The following is a 22,197-nucleotide window of genomic DNA, read 5'->3' as shown; positions in this document are numbered from 1 at the left end:
CACCGTCGCCATAGTGGTGGTCGGCTGAAGTTGGTTTCCTGTGGTTCCCGACTTCGAGGCGCAAATGCGAGCCGATCTCCCCATTGAAAAGTCTCGCCACAGAGAGCAACAGGCCTACAACGATCAATTATTCAATCATTACACTTCACTCATAGTTAGAAAAACTGGTGGTAGATGGCAGCACTACACATAACAAGCATTACACAGAAACAAACTTCACGTCAGGTTTTACTACACGTACACACACATTCCCGCATGTACCAATTCGTTAGAGGTTCCGCAGAGGAATATGGACGAGGTACATGTGTGGTTTAGTAGTAGTACATTGCCCATGGCGATAGACGAGGTTGTGTTTGGAAGCAAGTGCTTCCTGCTAGTTAGCTTACCCCCCTTTCCCCAGAACATTCTTCTGCCTGGAGGCTCACATGGCTTTGCACTCTTTACGAGAGGAGATGAATAACAGATATATAATTACAGACAAAATAATACATAGCAACCAAAGATAATTTTTTGTATTTATTAGAGTATGATTTGAAAATTACATTTTGGCGAAAAAACACCAAAAAGTTGTAAGAAGATGTGTGACAAGTGAAAATATATAGCCCATATTTAGACCAACATTATGTTTAGGTTTTATTGAGTGGCAACCATAACATTATGTAACGTGATTTTTGTTCCTGGTTAGCAGACCTCATTTCCTAATGTGTCGTATCTCTCTTCCTAAGTCGCGTATCTCTAGCCAATAAGATAAACTTTGAGTTTAAATAAAATTTTTAATTTAAAAATGTAATGGGACTTTTCCATTTTTGTTTCCATACACTTCCTACTCCCCATTTTGCTTCCAAAAATAATTGTCATGATATTTTCGATGTGTTGTCTCTTAGGGGCTGTTCAAGTATTACTTAAGCAAATTTCTAGCCATTTTTGACCCCCCCCCCCCCGTCAGCAAAAGTAAGCAAAACTCTGACCCCCTCCCCCCCCCCCCTTGTCAGCAAAATTTCGTCAGCACTGCCCCTTACCTCCTAACACATATTGGTGGGATCAGAAAAGTACGCGGAAATGGCATGGGAGGGGGGGGGGCTCGTGCGCCTCCCCTCCCAGACGGAAAAAAAAAAATTTAGTGTAAAAACATTAAAAAAAATTAAAATTTCGAAAGAAAATACCTTTATATGTTATTATAATCGATTTCTGCTAATTTCAATGCTATTTAAAGGGTAAGAACTCAAAATTGAATCTTTAAGTAATTCATTGTGACCCACCCTTTAAGACATATATGGTAAACCCTTGACGCGCGGACCAAATGTGGCCCTGAAGGTTGTGATGTGGCTTGCCCCTCAAACCCAATTTTGTAAAAATGAAGTAAGTGGCACATTTACAGATCGCTTAAATGACCCGTGGCATAATTCCAAAGCATTTAAATGTCCCGTGGCACATTTTCAGATCACTGAAGTAGGCTCGTGGCACATTCAATGATCACTTAAGTAACCCGCTACAAGTTCCAGAACACTTAAACGATCCGTGGCACATTCAGAGATTCCCTTGAGTGACATGTGGCACAATTTTAGAGCACTTAAGCGGCCCCCCGGTGCGGTTCTACATCACTCAAGTTACTCACGGAACATTCCCAGAGTGCTTAAGTGATCCGCGGCATAATTACGGATCACTTGAGTGATGCGTTGCACAGTTCCAGAGCACTTCAGATGCCCGGACACATTTCCAAAGCACTTGAAGGATCCGTGAAACATTTAGAGATAGCTGAAGTGGCTCTGTAAGGGATTTATCATTACGGAGAATGTTAGTTCAGGTGCCCAAAAAATTTTTCTCGTATTTGGCGCACCGAGTAAGAGGCCATCAAGAATATTTCATATTTTCATAAAGGGTGGTTGATGACGTATAAGGATCATCCAAACCCCCTCCCCCTTGTCATCAAAAGTAGGCAAATCCACACCCCCCCCCCATCGATGCTGACGTAATACTTGAATGACCCCTTATGTGGATGCACCAAGTCGAAAATGCTTTGGTGAAGGTGCTCTTTTGGGTAAGCACAAATGCTTCCTTTGATTTTTTCGAAATGGGCCTGGAGGATGCTTTGTATCACATGTACTGTAATTAGTAATAGCACTAAAAAATGTGCAGAGAATTTCTGAAAAAGAGTCAAAGATAGATAAAGAAGATTGGGATATATCTATTCATGTGCTTAACGGGTTCTTAATTAACCACTAGACCAAAAACCATGTTGAGCTTGCGGGAAAACATAAAAATCTGTACGAAAATAGAATATCCAAAATGTTACACCAACATGCGCCACGCTCATCTCGAAAAATTCAGAGAGCATAGGTGCTTCACCAAAGAGTTCTTGACTTGGAGCATGTATCTGTATAAGGGTGAGCACATCGAAAATATGGCAATTATTTTTGAGAGCTATAAAAAGTGAAGATAAAGTGTATATGGGAATAAAGAGATGGGAAAATTCCCTATTATATTTCAAATTTAAAAACTTATTTTAATTCAAATTTTATTTTCTGTTAAACTTCCAGAGATATGTGACTTACAATCTAAAACTAATTTACAGTTTTAAAATTATAATCGGTGTGAAAAGTTCTTTTCATTTTATCATTTTCATTATTCCGATCAGCCAGTGGTAAATGACCAATTCACAAATATCAATCGCCTTACCAAGAAAGCAAAGTTTGAGGGGAATAATCATAATTTTCATGATTATTCAGGCTAAGAGACCCATAAATTACAACGTCTACCCTGGAACAAAGGAAAAAGTTTTCTTTTGTTGCATAGTATTAAAAATAGCAATCATGTATGTGAAAGCATAGTCTTGCTGTATTGAATGAACACTTCGGTTTTCTTTTTCTTTCTTCAGTTTGATAAACTTCGCCTTTTCTGGAAAAATTCCTCAATTTCCTCGAATCTTTTCCCTTTCGTTTCCGGCAGAAACACTACTGTGAAAATGCACGATAACACACAGAACGTGGCGTAAAGGCAGTAAGTTCCATGTAATCCTAAGTTAGAATCCAAAAAATCCACCGACTTCGTCACCAGAAAAACGAATGACCAACAAAACGCCGAAGTGACTCCAGTTATGAGACCACGGGCCCTGTTGGGAGAAATCTCGGAGATCATGAGCCAAGGGATATGCCCCCACCCCAAAGCGAAAAAAGTGATGAAGGCGAAAACGTCTATAAGAGGAATCGACGAATACTCACTGGCCAGAGCAGCATTCCAGGACTGCACATAAATGTAACCCGCCAGGACGAGCAGGGTGACAGCCATCCCAAGTCCTGAAGAAACTAATAATATCTTTCTGCCTAATTTATCTATTACGTACCCGCTGCCTATTGTCGACAAGAGCATGGTCGCGTAGAGAAGCATCGTGGCTACATATGGCGATATGGGAACCGATAATTGCCTGAAAACGTCCACGGCGTAAAACATTAATGCGTTTGTGCCACATAACTGTTGGAATATGATGATCCCTATCGATAGGATCATGGGCTTATACATCTCCGGTTTCAACAGTTCTCTGGGTTTGATTTTTTCCGGCTGCGAAGCCAGATTTTCTTTTACGATCGTGTATTCCAATACGGCATCGAAATCCGATCCATGCAGAAACTTGAGTGTTCGTATAGCACGATCGCGTTGGTTGTTTGATATCAGCCACTGCGGTGATTCGGGCATGAAACTGATTGTCGCCAAACCCAACAGCATACTCACTGTAGATGCCGCTGCCTGCCACCTCCACGTCAGGAAAAATCCGAAGCTCGTGCCGATCAGCATACCACATCCTGAAGTCACTACGAACAAACTACCGAGTAATCCGCGGACATCCGTCGTCGCAATTTCTGCTAAGTAGGCCGGAGTGACTGTGCACGTGGCTCCTACAGAGAATCCTATGAGAAATCGTCCGATGTATATGAGAATGACATCTGATGCGTAGGCGATGAAGAGTGTCCCCATCATCATAGGTAGCGAATAAAACATCAGGGCACCTTTCCTACCGAATCTTTCGGTCACATAACCTGGAATGAAATATCAAACGGTCAAGCAAATAAGAAAAACGGCTTATATTGAAATGTTGATTTGCATCCAAATATTTTCATCAGATGCGTACGCTCACATATTAAAGTATATACAGGGTACAGTAGAACCTCTCGATAACTGACACGCATGGGACCAAAAATTTTGTCCGCTATTGGGAAGGTACGATATACAGTGGAACCGCGTTTATACGACTTTCACATTTATACGACGTTTGGCTTCAGTCGCAATTGGTTCCTATACATTTTAATGTTAAAAATGTATATGTCACTACAAAATTGATACAAAACCAGTGGCTATGCATAATCATCAATCGTCTCGATATAAAGAAAGTTTGATTAAATTTCACTGCATTTATCATTTTTACGGCGATTGTGCATAATTCCCAAATAAAGTTGGAAAATCTTCATTAAACCAATAATTATTTTTTATTTAAAATTGCGAATTTCCTAATTTTTAAAAATTTGAAAGCTTGCCACTTATCAATTACAACGATCCAGATGTTAATTAAAATATTGATTAATTAACTAATTAGTGATTAAAATTTGTAAAAATTAGTAAAATTGTGAATTTTTATAAATTTGAAAGCTTGTCATCTAACAATCACGACGATCCTGGTGCTAATTAAGATCATAATTAACTAATTACTCATTCAAATTCGTCTAAATTAGTAAAATTGCGAATTTTTTGATTTTCATAAATTTGAAAGCTTGTCATTTATTAATCACAACGACCCCGATGCTAATTAAAATATTAATTAATCAATTAATTAGGGCTTAATTTTTAAAAATTAGTAAAATTTCGAATTTTTCAATTTTTATAAATTTGAAAGCTTGTAATTTATTAATGACAACGATCTTTATGCTAATTAAGATCATAATTTATTAACTGATTAGTCATTTAGATTCGTGCAAATCGGTATGATTGTGAATTTTCCAATTTTCATAAATCTCAAAAGATTTTATAGCTAATCCCAGTGGGGGGGGGGGGTGTTTACCAGTTGCAATCTGTAAAACCATGGTGTCCATGGTTCGATACGTTATATAAATTAGAGCTTGTCTTTGAATCACGTCCATCTTTGCCAGGCGCCGAGCAGAGGGTGAAGAAAACCAGATGGGAGCCCCATGGGCAATCTGTCGATACAGTACAGTTCTGTAGAGGGTGTTCTTCAGATTACGATGGTATCCCCCCCCCCCCCCTTGCACCCAATAATCGTCTGAAATGACCTAGCGTATTGGTAGCTTTTTTAAGTAAGTAATGTGAGTGTGCCAAAAATATTAGCTTGTTGACGAACCATATTCCTAAAATTTTGAGACCTTTTTCGGCAAACTTAATTTGTTCCCCGTTAGTTTTCATAGTGGGACTCTTTTTCCTCTTGTTTTGCTAGAGAAATGATGATTTGGATAGTTCCACTTGCAGATCATTTTGTTGTAAGCATTCGGAGATCTGTGTCAACGCAGCATTAACAGAGGCTGTAATTTCAGTGGATTCCTTAGCAGACATCAAGAGAAGGAAGTCATCGGCAAAGGCTTATGCTGTGATACTCGAGGCCCACTGGAGTAGAAGTAATGAATCGAATGTAGTATTCCTAGAAAGCGGGTCCGCTACATGAGCCCTGGGGGCAACCTCAAACCAACGTTTTGGATGCTGGTGCTGTACTTATATTAAGAGTGATAGGGTGCGTCCCGAGAAAATGTCCTCCAAAATTTTTCTTAGCTGAAGAGGAATAGACATAATTCGAAGGCTATTAGTTATTACCTCATGACGCACAAAATTAAAAGCTCTCTTAATGTCGGTAACGGCAGTGAGTAGATGTTCCTTCCTCCTATTCTCAATCTGTTCCATTATATGAAGGGCATCATCTGTTGAGCGAGCCATACAAAAACCAAATTGAAAATATGAAGGAGGCCGTCCTGGTCAACACAGTAGGAGAATCTTTGTATAAAAAGTTTTTCGACCACCTTTTTTTTTTCTCCTGTCCATCTACAGGGTGATTCAGAAAAGATGGGAAAAACTTTAAGAGGTGATAGTACACACACCAACACAAACAACTGTCATCAAGGAATGCATGGTCTAACATGAAACGCAAACGCGGGAGCGCATTTCGAAACGGCCGCTCCGCAAACATTAAAACGACATTCCTGTTGAAAATTATCTGGAGATAAAGAACACCATGCATGAAAATGTAACCTGGGAAAAGAGAAAACAGTACGTAAGTCTGCGTCACAGTGAATAAAAGGCGCGGACTTCAGCTTTGGAAATTTATGCCAGCGTGCAACCGTTCTAACAGTTGTAACGTACTGGATAATGGCGCACTTCAGTAATACTGAGTCCACGACTTTTATTCACTGTGACGCAGATTTGCATACGGTTTCTTTTTCTTCCCCAGGTTACATTTGCATACATGCATGGTGTTCTTTTTATTTCGATGAATTTCAACAGGAATGCCGTTTTAACGTTTGCGAAGCGGCCGTTTCGAAAGGCACTAGCGCGTTTACGTTTGATGTTAGATCATGCATTATTTGATGACAATTGTTTGTATTGGGTGAACTATAACTTCTTAAAATTTCTCTAATCTTTTCTGAATCATCTTGTATTATTCGTAAGACCTCATGTTCTTCAAATGGTGGCTATGCAAGAGGGCTATTCAGATGGTCGTTTTGGATCTGTATTGATGTACACACTTCTCGAAAAAGGCTTGCCAGATGTTTCTCTGATATATCTTTTGGTGTGGAGCTGGACTGCATTGGAAGTTGCATCTGCGTTCGCCTGGGTCGAAATACTGCCTTATAGGGCATACCCTATTCCATAGCAGCTTGCGTGGAGAGCCTATTCCAGGAGCTGGATTTGGTTCGCATTATTGCTCGTTTGAAAAGTGTTCGAGCCCTTCGAAAGAAGGCCATAGTGCTTTGATAATATCCGATGATGATGTCTCTCGCCGCTATTACTTTTTTGTGAAAAAAAGAGTAAAAAGTTATTGATACAGGATAGTTCAGACAAGTGGTTTTGAATATGGCTGGCTTTTTTTTCACACAAGATTTCTAGCAGTTCCAAAAATTGTAGAAAATAAAATGGAACAACTCCTACTCACTGCGCTTGGAACCCACGCTGCTTAAACAATGACAATGATTTAGAGAACATTTCTTCGAACCAACTTTGATTGGAAATTCGTTTAAAGATAATTAATAGGAATAAGATTTTTGGCTATTCGAAAAACACATTAGCTGGCACAATTACTATAAATTAAATTCAATAAATTTCCCTAGACAATCGTAATCAATCATTTTCAGAATTTGTAAATTACAGTTATTACGATTGAATATATCCCAACACTATATAGTAACATACTTTTTCCAAAATTTGCCGATTGGTTTCGGTTGTTCCCGAGATGAAAAATCCCGAAATGAGCTGTATAATTACTGTTTACTGCCAATGATCATTAAAATATCCGGAACGTGTGCACTCGATGGCGTTGACGAAATTAGAAAAATTCATGAACTTGAATGACTAATTAGTTAATTAATTATGATCTTCATTAGCACCAAGATCGTTGTGATTGATAAGTTACAAGCTTTCAAATTTATAAAAATTAAAAAATTCACAATTTTACTAATTTTGACGAATTTGAATGCCTAATTAGTTAATTAATTAAGATTTTAATTAGCATGAGGATCGTTGTGATTACTAAATCACAAGGTTTCAAATTTATCAAAATTAAAAAATTCGCAATTTTACTATTTTTACAAATTTTAATTACTAATTAGTTGATTGATTAAGATTTTAATTATCATCAGGGTCGTTGTGATTAATAAATGGCAAGCTTTCAAATTTATAAAAATAAAAAATTCGCAATTTTACATATTTTGACGAATTTGAATGACTAATTAGTTTATTAATTATGATCTTAATTAGCACCAGGATCGTTGTGATTGTTAAATGACGAGCTTTCAAATTTATAAAAATGAAAAAATTCGCAATTTTACGATTTTTTACAAATTTTAATCACTAATTAGTTAATTAATTAATATTTTAATTAGCATCTGGATCAATGTGATTAATAAATGGCAAGCTTTCAAATTTATAAAAATTGAAAAATTCGAAATTTTACCAATTTTGACGAATTTGAATGACTAATTAATTAATTAATTAATTTTGATGTTAATTAGCACCAAGATCGTTGTGATTGATAAGTTACAAGCTTTCAAATTTATAAAAATTAGAAAATTCCCATTTTCACTAATTTTGATGAAAGTTATGAAATGTCAGCTTTTACCGAAGTGCTTAGTAAAAGCCCGAAATGTATACGTTTTCAAGCGTATTTCGGGCTTTTACCAACTCGACTTCTGTGCTTCGTGTCGGGCTTTTACCGTAACATATATATTAAAAATTTTCGATTTATGAAGAAAAATCAATAAATTAGAGTTTTGGAAAAAAAATTAAGAGTGCTTGATTTTACTATCCGCTAACGGGGAGTGAAATACATAGAAGCCTCATTTTACGGGAGCGGAGATCAGAAAGGTGTCCGCTAACGGGGAGTGTCAGTTAGGGAAGATTCCACTGCAACGAACATTGAATGCGAAAGATTAATATTTATAACCGTAATTTGTATAAGTATGAAAATCATCTTTATTTACGTTAAAAATTGGTCAGTTGTATAAAACAGTCGGAATAGAAAAATATTTCCCTTGGTCAGTGATAGGAATTGTCCATGGCGATAGGCCAGAGATGCTCTCGGTTTAAAATTAATAAAAGGTATATATATATATATATATATATATAAAATGGTAAAGCTCTTTTAGGAATGGGCAAAAAAATGAATGTGAATTAAAAATTTCTGCTGGTCAATGTAATTTATTATGGAACATTTCTATACTATTAAATTTTAAATCTGTTGCGGGGTGAGTAGAACTTCTGCGCGGGCAGCATTTGTCCATCACTGCACTAGATTATCCCGTTTTAATACGGTTACGCTAGTCATACTGTACGTTGATGGGTCCGTCTAATTGTTGTGCAAATATTTTACGGGCCTTGGCTTCAGCAAGGTTGAGAAGCACTGTGCTACAAAGTAAAATTCATAGAATGTGGGGGGGGGGGCTGTAATGAAATCATCGAGTGCTGACTTACCTACATGACTTACCTGCTAATGTGCCACCAAGAAGAGCACCCACGGCTATCAGACTGCCAATCCAACTGATCTGGTCTGCAGTGGGCTGTATCTGACTTTCACGTCGTTTCATACTGTCTGTGCCAACGGCAGGAAAAGCTCCCGTGATGCCCATCGAGAGCGGGAAGAACAATGCCGAAAATACAACTAGATACAGTTTCGGAACTTTCTTCTCTTGAACATTGTGATCCATGGCCACGATATCGACTTCTTCCATCTTGACGCATGATGTTATCGTATTGCAGCCAGAAATCATGTTGAACGAAAGCACAGATCCCTTCAATCATTAAATTATTTATTTCTAATGACGAGCTGACGGAAGGAAGCATCAACCCCGCCCTCGCGGAAAATGCAAGCGGACTCTTCAACTTGGAATATCTGATATCGGTCGACATCAGTTTTTGTAAATAATCAAACACCGCGAAAACAATCTGATACGCAGTGACGTATAATATTAGAAAAAGCATCGCGTGAATTAATATGGCTCCATGCCAGTTTATTTCGATAGCACACAGAAAATCCTGCTATGACGTAGCATGAACACGTAATGTGTAAGCAGCAGGTGTTAATATAACGCTTTAAATACAAATACAATCCCACAACAGGCAAAATACCCAACGAGGTGGCTGAGAAAAAGATGCCCATAAAAATATGGATGTCATATATTCCAAAAGTACAGTAACCCAATTAAAAATGCAATTAACTCTCGCTAAGTTAAAAATGCTGTTGTAACTCTAGAAAACAAAGTTGTTCTTTTTATCTCTGTTTATTTCTTCTATACCCCTATTAAGCCCCGTTCACATGTGCAAGATTGGGGGTGGTTTTGGTGATAATTACCGGCATGACAACTTTTTTCCCCTCGTAGGGAAGGAAAAAGGTGGGAGAGAAGCTCATAAAAAAAAACCCATCTTTCTTGGGGGTGGATTGGTGGTCGACACCGACCTTTTCTCCCATATGATGTAGGTACTGTAGACATATAAGAGCGAAAGAGAGCAACAATAAAGTGGGGGGGGGGAAACAGAAATATACTGTGAACCTACACTCTTATCTGCTTATCTATTATGCAGTTTTTCTTTCATTCGTTTTTTTTTCTTCTACTTTTTCTTTCTCTTTCTTTTTCTTTCTCTTTCTTTTTCCTTTTCTAACGTGTGGTTAGGTTAGAACAAGGCTACCATATTTATTGCTGATTTATCCCAGCAAACCTGAAAACGAGAAAAAGAAAGAAAAGAAACTTTTTTTTCCTTATCGGGGATATATATACAGGATGATTCTTTGATTCTTGATTCTGACAAACTTTTTGCGTTGTTTTTGTATTTTGCACCGTTTTGTATTTTTGTATTGTTTTTGTATTTTGCGCAGTTTTGTATTTTTGGCATTTTATCATCGCTTTTGTATTTTTGGCATTTCTTCATTTTTTTTTTTTTTGTATTTTCGCATTTCTTAATTGTATTTCTTAATTGTTTTTGTATTTTTGGCAATTCTTCATTTTTTATATTTTCTCATTTCTTCATTTTCTTGTATTTTTGCACTGTTTTGCATTTTTTTTATTGTTTTTGTATTTTTGACATTTTTTCATTGCTTTTGTATTTTTGCATTTCTTCATTGTATTTTTGCATTTCTTAATTGTTTTTGGCAATTCTTAATTTTTTGTATTTTCGCATTTCTTTATTGCTTTTGTATTTTTGCAATTTCTTCATTGCTTTTGCATTTTTGCATTTCTTCATTGTTTTTGTATTTTTGCATTTCTTTATTGTTTTGTATTTTCGAATTTGTAAATTTTCCATGTAAAATGAAAAATTCGACATTTCACATAGAATGCAACACAATTAGTGTTGCCATAAGTGCATAATATTTATGGTAATTTGCGTTACATAAAAACTTCCATATTTCAAGATGAGCATCAATTCACCCGTTTAAATGTAGCCCGTGCTTTTAAGAAGGGTCCTCATATTGAAATGAGATAATTTTAAGTAACGCAAATTGCACCAAAACCATCAATTATGCACTGTTTGTGTTGCATTATATGTGTCATGTCGCGTTTTTTTTTTCTTTTTTTTTGTTTTACAGTGCCATCTGTGAGTGAAATTTTAACTTTTTTTTTCAGGAAAAATCGATATTTTCTACATATTACGGCAAGGTGAACTCTGAAAGAAAAAGTCGTCTGGTCTCCACCGGTACTCGAACCCAGGCCCACTTGCAAACCGGGCAAGAATGCTACCATCTACACCACTGGGGACACGAAGGAAGGCAGGGTTGTGTCTCCAGTGGTGCAGATGGTCAGTTTGCAAGATCGCCTGGGTTCGAGTTCCGACGGAGACCACATGACTTTTACGAAGGTTTCGACAGCTGGCTGATGCGAAGATAAATCCAGGAGGGGAAAATTTAGCTGGTCTCTTGCGGGGAATTGAACCCACATCCTCTCACTTGATGGGTGAGTGCCCTAGACCACTAGACTACAAAGTCAACGAATCCTCTCTCCTTTCCTTCCTTATATATATATATATATATATGCTCATTATGGCCTATATATATATATATATATACATATATACATATATATATATATATATATATATATATATATAGGCCATAATGAGCATTTTAGTGCAAACTGCACCTTTTTGTGTCAGATGTTTGATTGGTATTAATTTTCAAAATATGTCCAGGACTTCTCATCTACCCTGTATTTTTTTTCAACCCACGTATCTGCTAATGTCAATTGTAAAAGATTGTAAAAGAATCTCAATCAAGATCACTTTTGTAACTCTTGTTTTGTTTTGCACTTTTTGTTTCTCCCGCATAAAGGTCTTCGGCATATCCCGAAAAGGATAAATCAAGGAAGAAGACGGTAGTTAAATCTATAAGAGACCACAAGGTAGCAATTACATGGGCTCATCTCGATTAATTTATCGGCCAGACAATTCCTAATTGATTTATCGCGCCACCTACACTATTTATTTCGCATTTTATATGTTAAGTCGAGTCTTTCGTGATACAGCGGCATTTATGACTGACATTTTGAAGTGATTTCATTTCATCTAAAACCGAAACTCTACGCAAGGGGGTACTTTATTGTACTGCAGTTTTTATGTCAATCTCTACATTGACAATAAATAAAATGGTTATTTTTTTTTTTAATTAATTCTCAGAATGTATTGGACTTTTCACCCACCCTGTATAATAGCTAGTTAATATATGTTAGTATTTGTTAATATATCATCAGTTAATACATGTTAGTCAAAGATATAGACAAAACTAGTGATTCCAGAGCTTTTATTACGATTTGCCGTTCCCGAAATCCCGAAAAGGGTGCACGAGTGTTTCCGAGTCAGAGAGTGGGCGTGGTTTACTCGCGCCGGGAGGGTGCACATATTCCAAGCCGGTTTTCGGCTGCTGTACTTTATACTGAAAATTTTATTTCCGGAGGGAGGGGAAAAAAGAGTAAAAAAAATAAAAGTAGCGTCGATTTCTCGTGGTTGCCAGTAAAGCATCTGGAAAAAGGGTTGCCATAAAGCAAGGGTGATCACAAATTCTTTCAGTTCAAGGGCCAATATAAAGGTCATCATGTATTAGCCGCACCAGTAAAATGAAAGAGACCAGGAAATTCGCTCGTTTGTCGTGTCATATGTACTTATAATATGACAAAGCACGGGCGATTTAGTCGCTATACTTTTACACTGTATAGGCATTGCATTCCCTTTCATCCTTCATAGACATATTCATTGTTTATCTGGTTGCGTTCCCGGCCAGATGTAATGCATCATAAATTAGTTTCTTCCGCAAATTATAATTCCATCAAATCTATTCATAGTTTGAATTCACAAATGAAACCTTTGTTCCAATTTTTCTTCAATTACTGTTGTCCATGTTCCAAGCTTTATGAGGATTTTGTGTGTTTGAAAAGGCAGCATAGTTATAACATAGGAAATTATTTTCGTCAGTAACAATAATGAATGCAGAGGCGTATGCGGGTAAGGAGAGAGCACAGGGGCCCGTGCCTTCCCAAGCAAATCGAAAATTAGGAAAAAATTAATATTTCTGTGCAAAACTTTTTGAAGTTTTCAAAATGCTTTTTGAAGGGTGGTAATTCAAAATTTCTCGAGAACGAAATTTTTGTGCCCCCAACAAGCCTCTTGTGTCAACTCCAAAGATCGATCCTGCGTACGCCCCTGAATGAATGTAAGTAGTTTTCTGCTGTTGGAACAAGAATAGCTTGAACAATGATCACGAAATGGATGCATGCCAACCTTAGGGTTGGTATGGCATTTACCTTTTATGGGTTTTTACTGCCTTTGTAAACACACGAAACATAGTATAATGATTTTACGACTATTCATAATTACAGTTAAATTTCGATTAACAGTCACCGTCCGAACCAGGGGTGTGACGAATAACCGAATGTATATATATATATATATATATATATATATAAGACGGATAACAGAAATCTCTTAATACACATGTACAGTAACATACATATGTACAGTAACGTACATGTGTACTCGTGATTTCACTGCGAGATTGAGACAAAAATGAAAATGAAATCCTTTAAAAGTGAATAATACACATACATATTGCATTCAATTTTACACACACAACGATCAATATAAACTTCAACATAAGGTCAGCCCAGGCAGTGGCGACATTGAAAATAGCGTCCTTTGTGTTATATTTCTTGTAAAATTCTTTGACAGTCAGATGAAAACAAGCCTTCGATAAAAGCTTTTCTGTAACCCGATTCATATTTTCAATTATACCCTGGTCCATAGGCTAGATAAGTGGAGATGTATTCGCCGGAAGGAAGAAGCATGTTATTTTGCCATCATCAGTTTTTGAATTCACAAGAGGATTGTGTCGGGGCATCGTCCATTAACAGCAGTGCTTCCTTTTCGGCCACATGAGCTCTAACTTGAGGCGCGAAAACGTTGTGGAACCATTGTGAAAAAATTTGTTTGGTCCATCCAAGCACTTTATTGGGTATAGTATGTAGTACAGAGAGGTGTAGTGATTAACGATGATAAAATCTATTCAATTTATTTATTAAACTAAAACAAATCACAAAAATCACTACATACGCATGGAACGGACATACACATACGCGACAACATGTGACACCTCAACCAAAACACCGAGTGTCATCTCCAGACGGCTTTGACTTCTCTTCCAACCACAAGGAAAAATATATATAATATCCGGACGGCTTTAACCGATTCCCCACAGGTAGTCCCCCACCAGCGATAGCGAGAGAACTACCTGCAAGGCAACCTGAATCTGACCCGTCTACCTGAGCGGGTGGTCATGAAAGTTTGGTCCTCGTCACTGGAAATCTGTTGATCTTTTGAAGTTATTGTTGCTTGCTGATGCTTTGAACTTGTGGTTGCTTGCTGTGAAGTTGTTGTTGCTTGCCGTGAAGTTGTTGCTTGCCGTGAAGTTGTTGTTGCTTGCTGATCGTTAGAAGTTGTCTGCTGATGCTTTGAAGTTGTTGTTTCTTGTTGATCGTTGGAAGGCTTGTGGGCATTGAAAGGCAGGTCATCACCGCAGATGTAAGCCGGTTTGACTCTGTCTATGCTTACAGATACTGGTCGACCTTTTATTAGTATTTGGAACACCTTTTCTGATCTTGACAGTACTTGGTAAGGTCCCTCGTACGGAGGTTGTAGGCCTTTCTTCACTCTGTCCGTGCGGAGGAAAACATATGAGCAAGACAGCAGGTCCTTGCTGACAAAAACAGAATGTTTTCCGTGGCGAACAGTCTGTCTTGGGCTTAAATTTTCCATGGTGGTCTTCAACTGATCAACGAAGCTTGATGGATCTGGGTGATGACGACTAGGTACGAAAAACTCTCCTGGCAGCCGTATAGGTGCACCATACACCATTTCCGCAGTTGTAGCTTGCAAGTCCTCCTTCCAGGCGGCTCGAAAACCCAACAGAATCGTAGGAAGTACTGTTACCCAGCGGTTAGTTGCATGAGCCTTGATAGCAGACTTAAGGTCTCGATGGAAGCGTTCTACTTGACCATTTGCTTGTGGATGGTATGATGTGGTCCTCTGGCGATTGGTTCCCAAGAACTTGGTTAGAGCCTTGAACAAAAAGGACTCAAACTGGACACCTTGATCTGAGGTGATTCTGTTAGGTGAACCGAACCGAGCAACCCATCCAGAATAGAAAACCTTGGCCACGGTATCAGCAGAGCTATCCGGCATAGGGAAGGCTTCAGGCCATTTAGAGAAGCGATCCACACAGGTGAGGCAATATGTGTAGCCTTCTGATGGAGGCAAAGGGCCTACAATATCAATGTGGACATGTTCAAACCTGGCATCAGGTGGTGAAAATTCCCCATGTGGGCTCTTTGTATGCCGACTCACTTTAGACTTCTGACAGTTAATGCATGTACGTGACCAAGTGGTCACGTCAGCCTTCAGTGCGGGCCACACGAAACGCTCTTGAACTAGTTTCACAGAGGCCTTCACTCCAGGATGTGACAGTCCATGCAAGACAGTGAAGATGTCCCTACGCATCGAGGATGGAACCAGTGGTCGAATGCGTCCTGTAGAGACGTCACAGTACAGCTGAAGCTTTGATTCATCAACAGGAAGAGAGTGGATTTTCAAGGAAGTAGATAAAGGATTGGTGAGTAGTTGCTGAATACCCTCATCTTTGAGTTGTTCCTCTGCCATTCGTTTGAAGTCGGTGGGAGATGGTGTGTCTATGGAAGATATGGATACCCGAGACAATGCATCTGCCACAACATTTTCTGCACCCTTGATGTGTCGGATATCTGTGGTAAACTGGCCAATGAAATCCAAGTGTCGAAGCTGACGAGGTGAGCATTTGTCAGTAGTCTGTCTGAAGGCATATGTGAGAGGCTTCTGATCCGTGTACAGGACGAATGAATGGCCTTCAACCATGTGCCTGAAATATTTGATAGCAGAGTAAGCTGCCAACAGCTCCCGATCATAGGCACTGTAATTCTTTTGTGCAGGAGATAACTTCTTGGAGGAGAACCCAAGTGGCTGCCAAGATCCTGACACACGTTGTTGCAAAGTTGCGCCCATGGCAATATCGGAAGCATCTACCACAATAGCCAAAGATGCTGCTGCCACTGGAAATGCCAAAGCTGTTGCATCTGCCAGTTCCCGCTTAGACTTCAGGAATGCTTCATCGGCTTCTTTGATCCAAACGATCTTCCTCTTATCGTTTCGCTTGGAACCCTCTAGAAATTTATGCAGGAGTGCCTGCGTCTCTGCTGCTTTTGGAACGAAGCGACGATAAAAATTGAGGAGGGCCAAAAATCGTCGGAGCTCTTTGACTGTGTCTGGCTTTGGGTATTGAGCGATGACCGACACTTTCTCAGGAAGAGGTGCAACGCCAGTTGCAGAGATCAAATGACCCAAAAATCGAACTGATGGTTGCCCCAGAACACATTTAGCAGCATTGAGGCGAACTCCGAATTCGGAAAAACGTTTGAATACTTGTCGCAAATGTTCCTTGTGCTCTTCAGCGTTTGTAGATGCCACGAGAACATCGTCGAAATACGGTACACAAAAGGTGAAACCCTGCAACACCATATGTATGAACCTCTGGAATGTTGCAGCTGCATTCGATAGTCCGAAAGGCATGAAGAGAAATTCGAACAGCCAGAATGGTGTTGTTACGGCTGTTTTCGGAATATCCTCTTGTCTCACAGGGATTTGATGAAAAGCTTTTGCGAGATCTAGGGTGGAGAATATTTGTTTCCCCTCTAGCACCTGGAGACAGTCCTGGATGTGCGGAACGGGATATCTGTCAGGGATAGTTGCAGCATTCAGTCTCCTGTAGTCGCCGCATGGTCTCCAATCGCCGTTGCACTTGGGTACCATGTGCAGTGGGCTTGCCCAGCAACTTTGAGATGGTCGGCAAACTCCTTGGGCAACTAGATGATCGAATTCCCACTTGGCTGCACGCAGCTTGTCCGGTGGTAGCCTGCGAGGTTTTGATGCAACTGGCGGGCCTTTTGTCTCAATGCAGTGTTGGACGTCATGTTTAACAGCATTAAACGTTGCTACAGTCTCTGTCAGTTCAGGGAACTCGGTGAGAATTCGATGAAATTCACTATTGTCCCGGATGCATTTCACTGCTGGGGATGGTACGTCCGCACCAGCAATCTTGCAATGTGAACGAAGCTGAGTGAGTGGATCGATTAATTGACCGCGCCGAACATCTATAAGCAGTCCGAAATGCCGCAGAAAGTCAGATCCGATGATTGGACGTGAAACGGCAGCAACGATGAATGACCAATGAAATGCACGACGAAGTCCTAGGTCTAGTTTTAACAGTCGTTGACCGAAGGTGTGTATGGCAGTTCCGTTTGCAGCAAACAACTGAAGCTTGTCTGGCTGACGTCGGGAATCTTCTTTGCGTAGTGGCAGTACAGATACATCAGCGCCAGTGTCTATGAGGAACTGCACGGAAGATGACTGGTCAGACAGATATAGCCGGAAGCACTCGAGTTTGCCGTCACTCTGAGTATCGAGTGACGGCCCAACTAGTTTCCCTGCTGGTTGAAACTGCAAGGCTGGACACATTTGGTTGCTTTTTCTTTGAAACGCCAGTGGTACCAGCAGTGCTGGTAATTTCTGTCACGACTGCTGGAACGCTGACGAGATCCTCGGCGATTTCTTGATTGGGATCGAGCACGCGTTTCGAGACGCTGCAAACGGGAAGAAATGTCCATTAGAATGGTCTGCATTTGCGAAGCTTCAGCTGAAACCGCATGAATTGCAGTGGAGCTTTCCGCGGCGGCAAGTATGGCATCAGCCATTTCTGCCAATTTATCCAGGCTATCATTGGATATCGCTACATACGCATGGAACGGACATACACATACGCGACAACATGTGACACCTCAACCAAAACACCGAGTGTCATCTCTAGACGGCTTTGACTTCTCTTCCAACCACAAGGAAAAATATATATAATATCCGGACGGCTTTAACCGATTCCCCACAGAGGCAATGCGTTCATTTTGAAATTTCTGAAAGCATGTGGTTTTTGGATTTACCAATTACAAGCAGGAGTAATCTATGATTGCCGGTGGCATTTGCACAAACCATAGCAGTGATCCGATCTATTTGGACCTTAAAACCTGGAGCTGTTTTTTCCGAATTTTTTTTTTTAGATGATGATGACGGAAACTGACGGTTAAGCAAGTGATGGTTAACCGAAGTTTTACTGTATATAAAGTTTTCCTTAACCAATAAAAAAAACTTGTGCGGTGAATATTTTTATATTTTCTCTTAACTGCTAATTGATGTTGAACGATTCTTTCAATTTAACAAAGTTCCAAATTTGAAATTCATAAGAAAATTTACAAAAATCATTTTATGTGAATCATTTAATCACTATCATTTATCGCTCACAATCTAGTGCAAATAGTACTTCGACTCGCGCGAAATCCTTATTTTCTTTCCGGTGAATTTTCTTGTCCAAGACTGTTCGCGCAAAGCGAACCGGCAACAACTAGTGAGACAGCTATGCAAATGTGCGAAGCGTTTCCCCCGTTCGGATTGGTCCGATCACCACCGATGGCAGGAATTGGAAACTCCAAGAAATTTTTCCCGTTAATAATCCAAAACCTGAAAGTTAAAAAAGGTGAAATCCAGGTTTTTAACCAATCAGAGACAACGCGGATTTCCAGAATCGGAAACGCGTAGACTGTGTTCATACCCTTAGGGTGAATCAAATTAAAACGGAACAGGTAATTTGGTTTATTTTTGTATGAGTGTGGTGAAAAAGTTTGTGTAGAGGTAGAGCGGAATCTAAGGATGGCAACCCGTACTGCGGAATGGACTTGCCCAGGTATTCGCAAAGAATCACGTGATATGTGAGCCGGCGGTCGGCCGACAGTATCTTCCAACAGGTAATCGATTGTTATTTCATCTGCGTTGTGAACTGTTTGCGAGTAAAGTAATAACGTTGAGTTATTCGTTTTTCAGTGGTAGAAGATATTGGAGCTCTCTCTCTCTCTCTCTCTCTCTCTCTCTCTCTCTCTCTCAGAAGTGCATCGTTGGACGAAGATGGTGTAGGGTGAACATGCACCGTCATTGATTCGTGTGCAGGACCGGCACAAACGTTTCCACTGTGTTCACTCACTTTCTTGTAGTGAAGTTTCTGTAATGACCGCTTACATGAGCGGAACCAAAACCCATTTCCACCATCTTGCTGTTGTTTCTTTCTTAAGCTGCGTCGTCTGTTTGGGTTGGTTATCTAGTCGACATCTTTCACCAAAGCGTCCGTGATGACGATGTAACTTTGACCAGGTAAAGTATCATCACTCACAGATTCCCGTCCCTTTCGGAAACGTATGTGCCAGTTCAGTTCTGTACATCCTGCCCCAGTGGTGTTGTGCTCTACCACCAAGGTAGCCGTCTGGTCCGCAGAAAGTTCGATCCCGAGGGAAGAACACAAATAACAAGTGCTTTTCCCTAACGTAACAAGTCTGAGGTGACCACCGATAGATAGCACCTGCTAACTAACCTAACACGTTCGGTAGCTATATTGGAATATGACCAGAGTTAGTGTGTGGTGTAGTAGTTCTGCATACGAGTCAATAACAATGTATGTTCACCGTACACTGCCTTCGTTCACCGATGAACTTCGCGAGAGAATTCTGACTCTATGTCGCTAAAAAACGAATAAAACCACGTTGCTTGTCTTTAATCGCAAACATTCCGCACCGCAGATAAAAAGCAACCGATTGCCTGTTGAGCGATGCTGTCGGCTGACCACTAGCATATATCACGTGATTTCGCGCGACTAGGATTCCATTCCCAGTACGGGTTGCCTTCCTTACATCCCGCTCTTCCTCTATACATCACTGCTTCCAGTTTTTGCTTTGCCTTCTTAAATTTTAGATCAAGGGGCCTTTGCCCCCTCCCCATTTTTGTCTACATTTACTTAGTCAAAAGCGGCGGCTTCTTTCTCTCTATCAGTGTTCCTCGAAGAGACTTTTGGTGTCTGTGAGCTTGGAAGAGAAAACAACTGACACTCTTTGTTTTTACATTGCTATATACAGAATATTTTTTGAAGGAGTTCGTGGCTTTCATTTTTCTTTATTTTTTGGCATAGGGTGTCCGTGGAACAGAAAACATTAAGAACCCTTAGGGTTTGACTAAGGCCCACTGGAAGGGAAAAACAAAAGAAAGAAGTTAAGGCGTGGGCGGCACGGGAACGAATATTATTATTTATTAAAACATATTTATATATTAATTACACAGAAAGAGAAATGCGACGGCACATGACGAACTCAACGGTTGAAGACGAACAACTCACCGTTCGTAGATTAGTGGTGTCGACAGATATATCGTGTCCTCACAGAAAGACTTTCTCCTTCCTTCTCCCAGTATCCATGCTGCCATCTGTCGGGTATTTACTTGACGGCAAACCCCACAGTACTCCCCCACCAGTGACTTCAGTCACGATTTATAGCGATCAGGGAATCGGACTTTTCTCCCACTACGAGTGGTAGGTTCTGTGGTCGTTTTCACTGGCTGAAAGTTTTGTGGTAGCACATCTTCCTGCAGCAAAAATGCTGGCTTTAGTCGGTTTATGGACACAGTTTCATGCTTATCTTTAATCCGTAACACGAAGTATTTGGGCGTCCGCTGCATGACTTGAAACGGGCCATCATAAGTGCACTGGAGCGGAGGCTTCACGGCATCTCTGCGCACAAACACGTGAGTCGATGTCTGAAGTGCTGGATGAATGAAGACCTTCAGTTTATTGTGGTTAGCAGTAGGAACGGGCGCAATATTATGCATGGTGTTCGCTAGTTGTGCTGCGAATGTTAGTGGATCCGTGGGCTGCTCGGTACTCGGAACCAAGAACTCCGCGGGTAACCTTAGTGTGGCACCATAGAGCAGTTCTGCACATGTGGCCTTGAGTTCGGGTCGATAGGTTGAGCGGAGGCCAAGGAGAACAATTGGTAAGACATCTACCCATCGGTCGGTGAGTTGGCACTTTAGAGCTGCCTTTAGTGGCCGATGGAAGTTTTCGACTAGGCCGTTGCCTTGAGGATGAAATGATGTCGTTCGAAGTTTTTGTATTCCTAGCAGCTGCGCCAGTTCTTGGAATAACTGTGCCTCGAACTGTCGACCTCTGTCGGTGGTGATTCTACTAGGTACGCCGAATCGGGAAACCCAAGTTGACACAAAAGATCTTGCAACGGTTTCCGCCGAGATATCTGCAACAGGCACTACTTCTGGCCAGCGTGTGAATCTGTCAATCATCGTTATTGCGTATCGGTTGCCTTGGCTTGGTGGAAGTGGTCCGATGATATCGATGTGTACGTGGTCGAATCTTGCGTTCGGTAGCAAGAATGTTCCCGAGTCGCTGACCGTGTGACGTTGCACTTTCGTCCGTTGACATGGTATGCACGATGTCACCCATGTTTTACAGTCTTTCTTGACCGACGGCCAGACGAAGCGCTCAGTGATGAGTCGTTGCGTTGCTTTCACTCCTGGATGCGAGAGTCCATGAGTTACCTTGAAGACTTGTAGTCGAAAGTCCTTTGGTATATACGGTCTGACTCTTCCGTCGGAAATGTCGCATAAGACTTCGGCTGAAGTTCCAGGTAGGAGAAGCTTCTGAAGCTGCAATGAGGAATTCGTCTTCAACCGTTGAGTTCGTCATGTGCCGTCGCATTTCTCTTTCTGTGTAATTAATATATAAATATGTTTTAATAAATAATAATATTCGTTCCCGTGCCGCCCACGCCTTAGTGGTGACCCTAGGACTCGAAACACGTACCATCGACATCAATGGAAATGGCATTGAGGCCAGGACTTGTGGACAATTTGTGAAGCCAATTCACGCGGGAACTCACATCGTGCGTCACCTTCGTCCAAGGATTTTCGCCGACAGCTTGGATATTTACGACAATCGCATGCCGTGCATACTTTCGCTTCTGAAGATCACTCAGCGATAATCACGTAAGTCCCAATTTC

General features: G+C 40.3%; 1 protein-coding gene across 1 annotated transcript; it reads right to left on the bottom strand.

Annotated features, from left to right (window-relative positions):
- Nucleotides 1-511: 511 nt before the first annotated feature.
- On the bottom strand, nt 512-9,594 carry LOC149077062 (trehalose transporter 1-like protein). The gene is made up of 2 exons (XM_089244797.1): nt 9,188-9,594; nt 512-4,031 (listed from the first exon to the last, which is right to left on the bottom strand). Exons 1-2 carry the CDS (start codon nt 9,468-9,470, stop codon nt 2,872-2,874), a joined length of 1,443 nt encoding a protein of 480 aa, XP_089100923.1. The 5' UTR covers nt 9,471-9,594; the 3' UTR covers nt 512-2,871.
- Nucleotides 9,595-22,197: the final 12,603 nt, after the last annotated feature.

The sequence above is a fragment of the Pholcus phalangioides genome, unplaced genomic scaffold (genome assembly GCF_987345545.1).
Source record: "Pholcus phalangioides strain wild (caught in Gottingen) unplaced genomic scaffold, Ppha-v1.0 ptg000015l_1, whole genome shotgun sequence".
Classification (NCBI taxonomy): Eukaryota; Metazoa; Arthropoda; class Arachnida; order Araneae; family Pholcidae; genus Pholcus; species Pholcus phalangioides.
The sequence above is the reverse complement of the archived record's forward strand: the minus strand, read 5'-3'. Positions and strand labels throughout refer to the sequence as shown.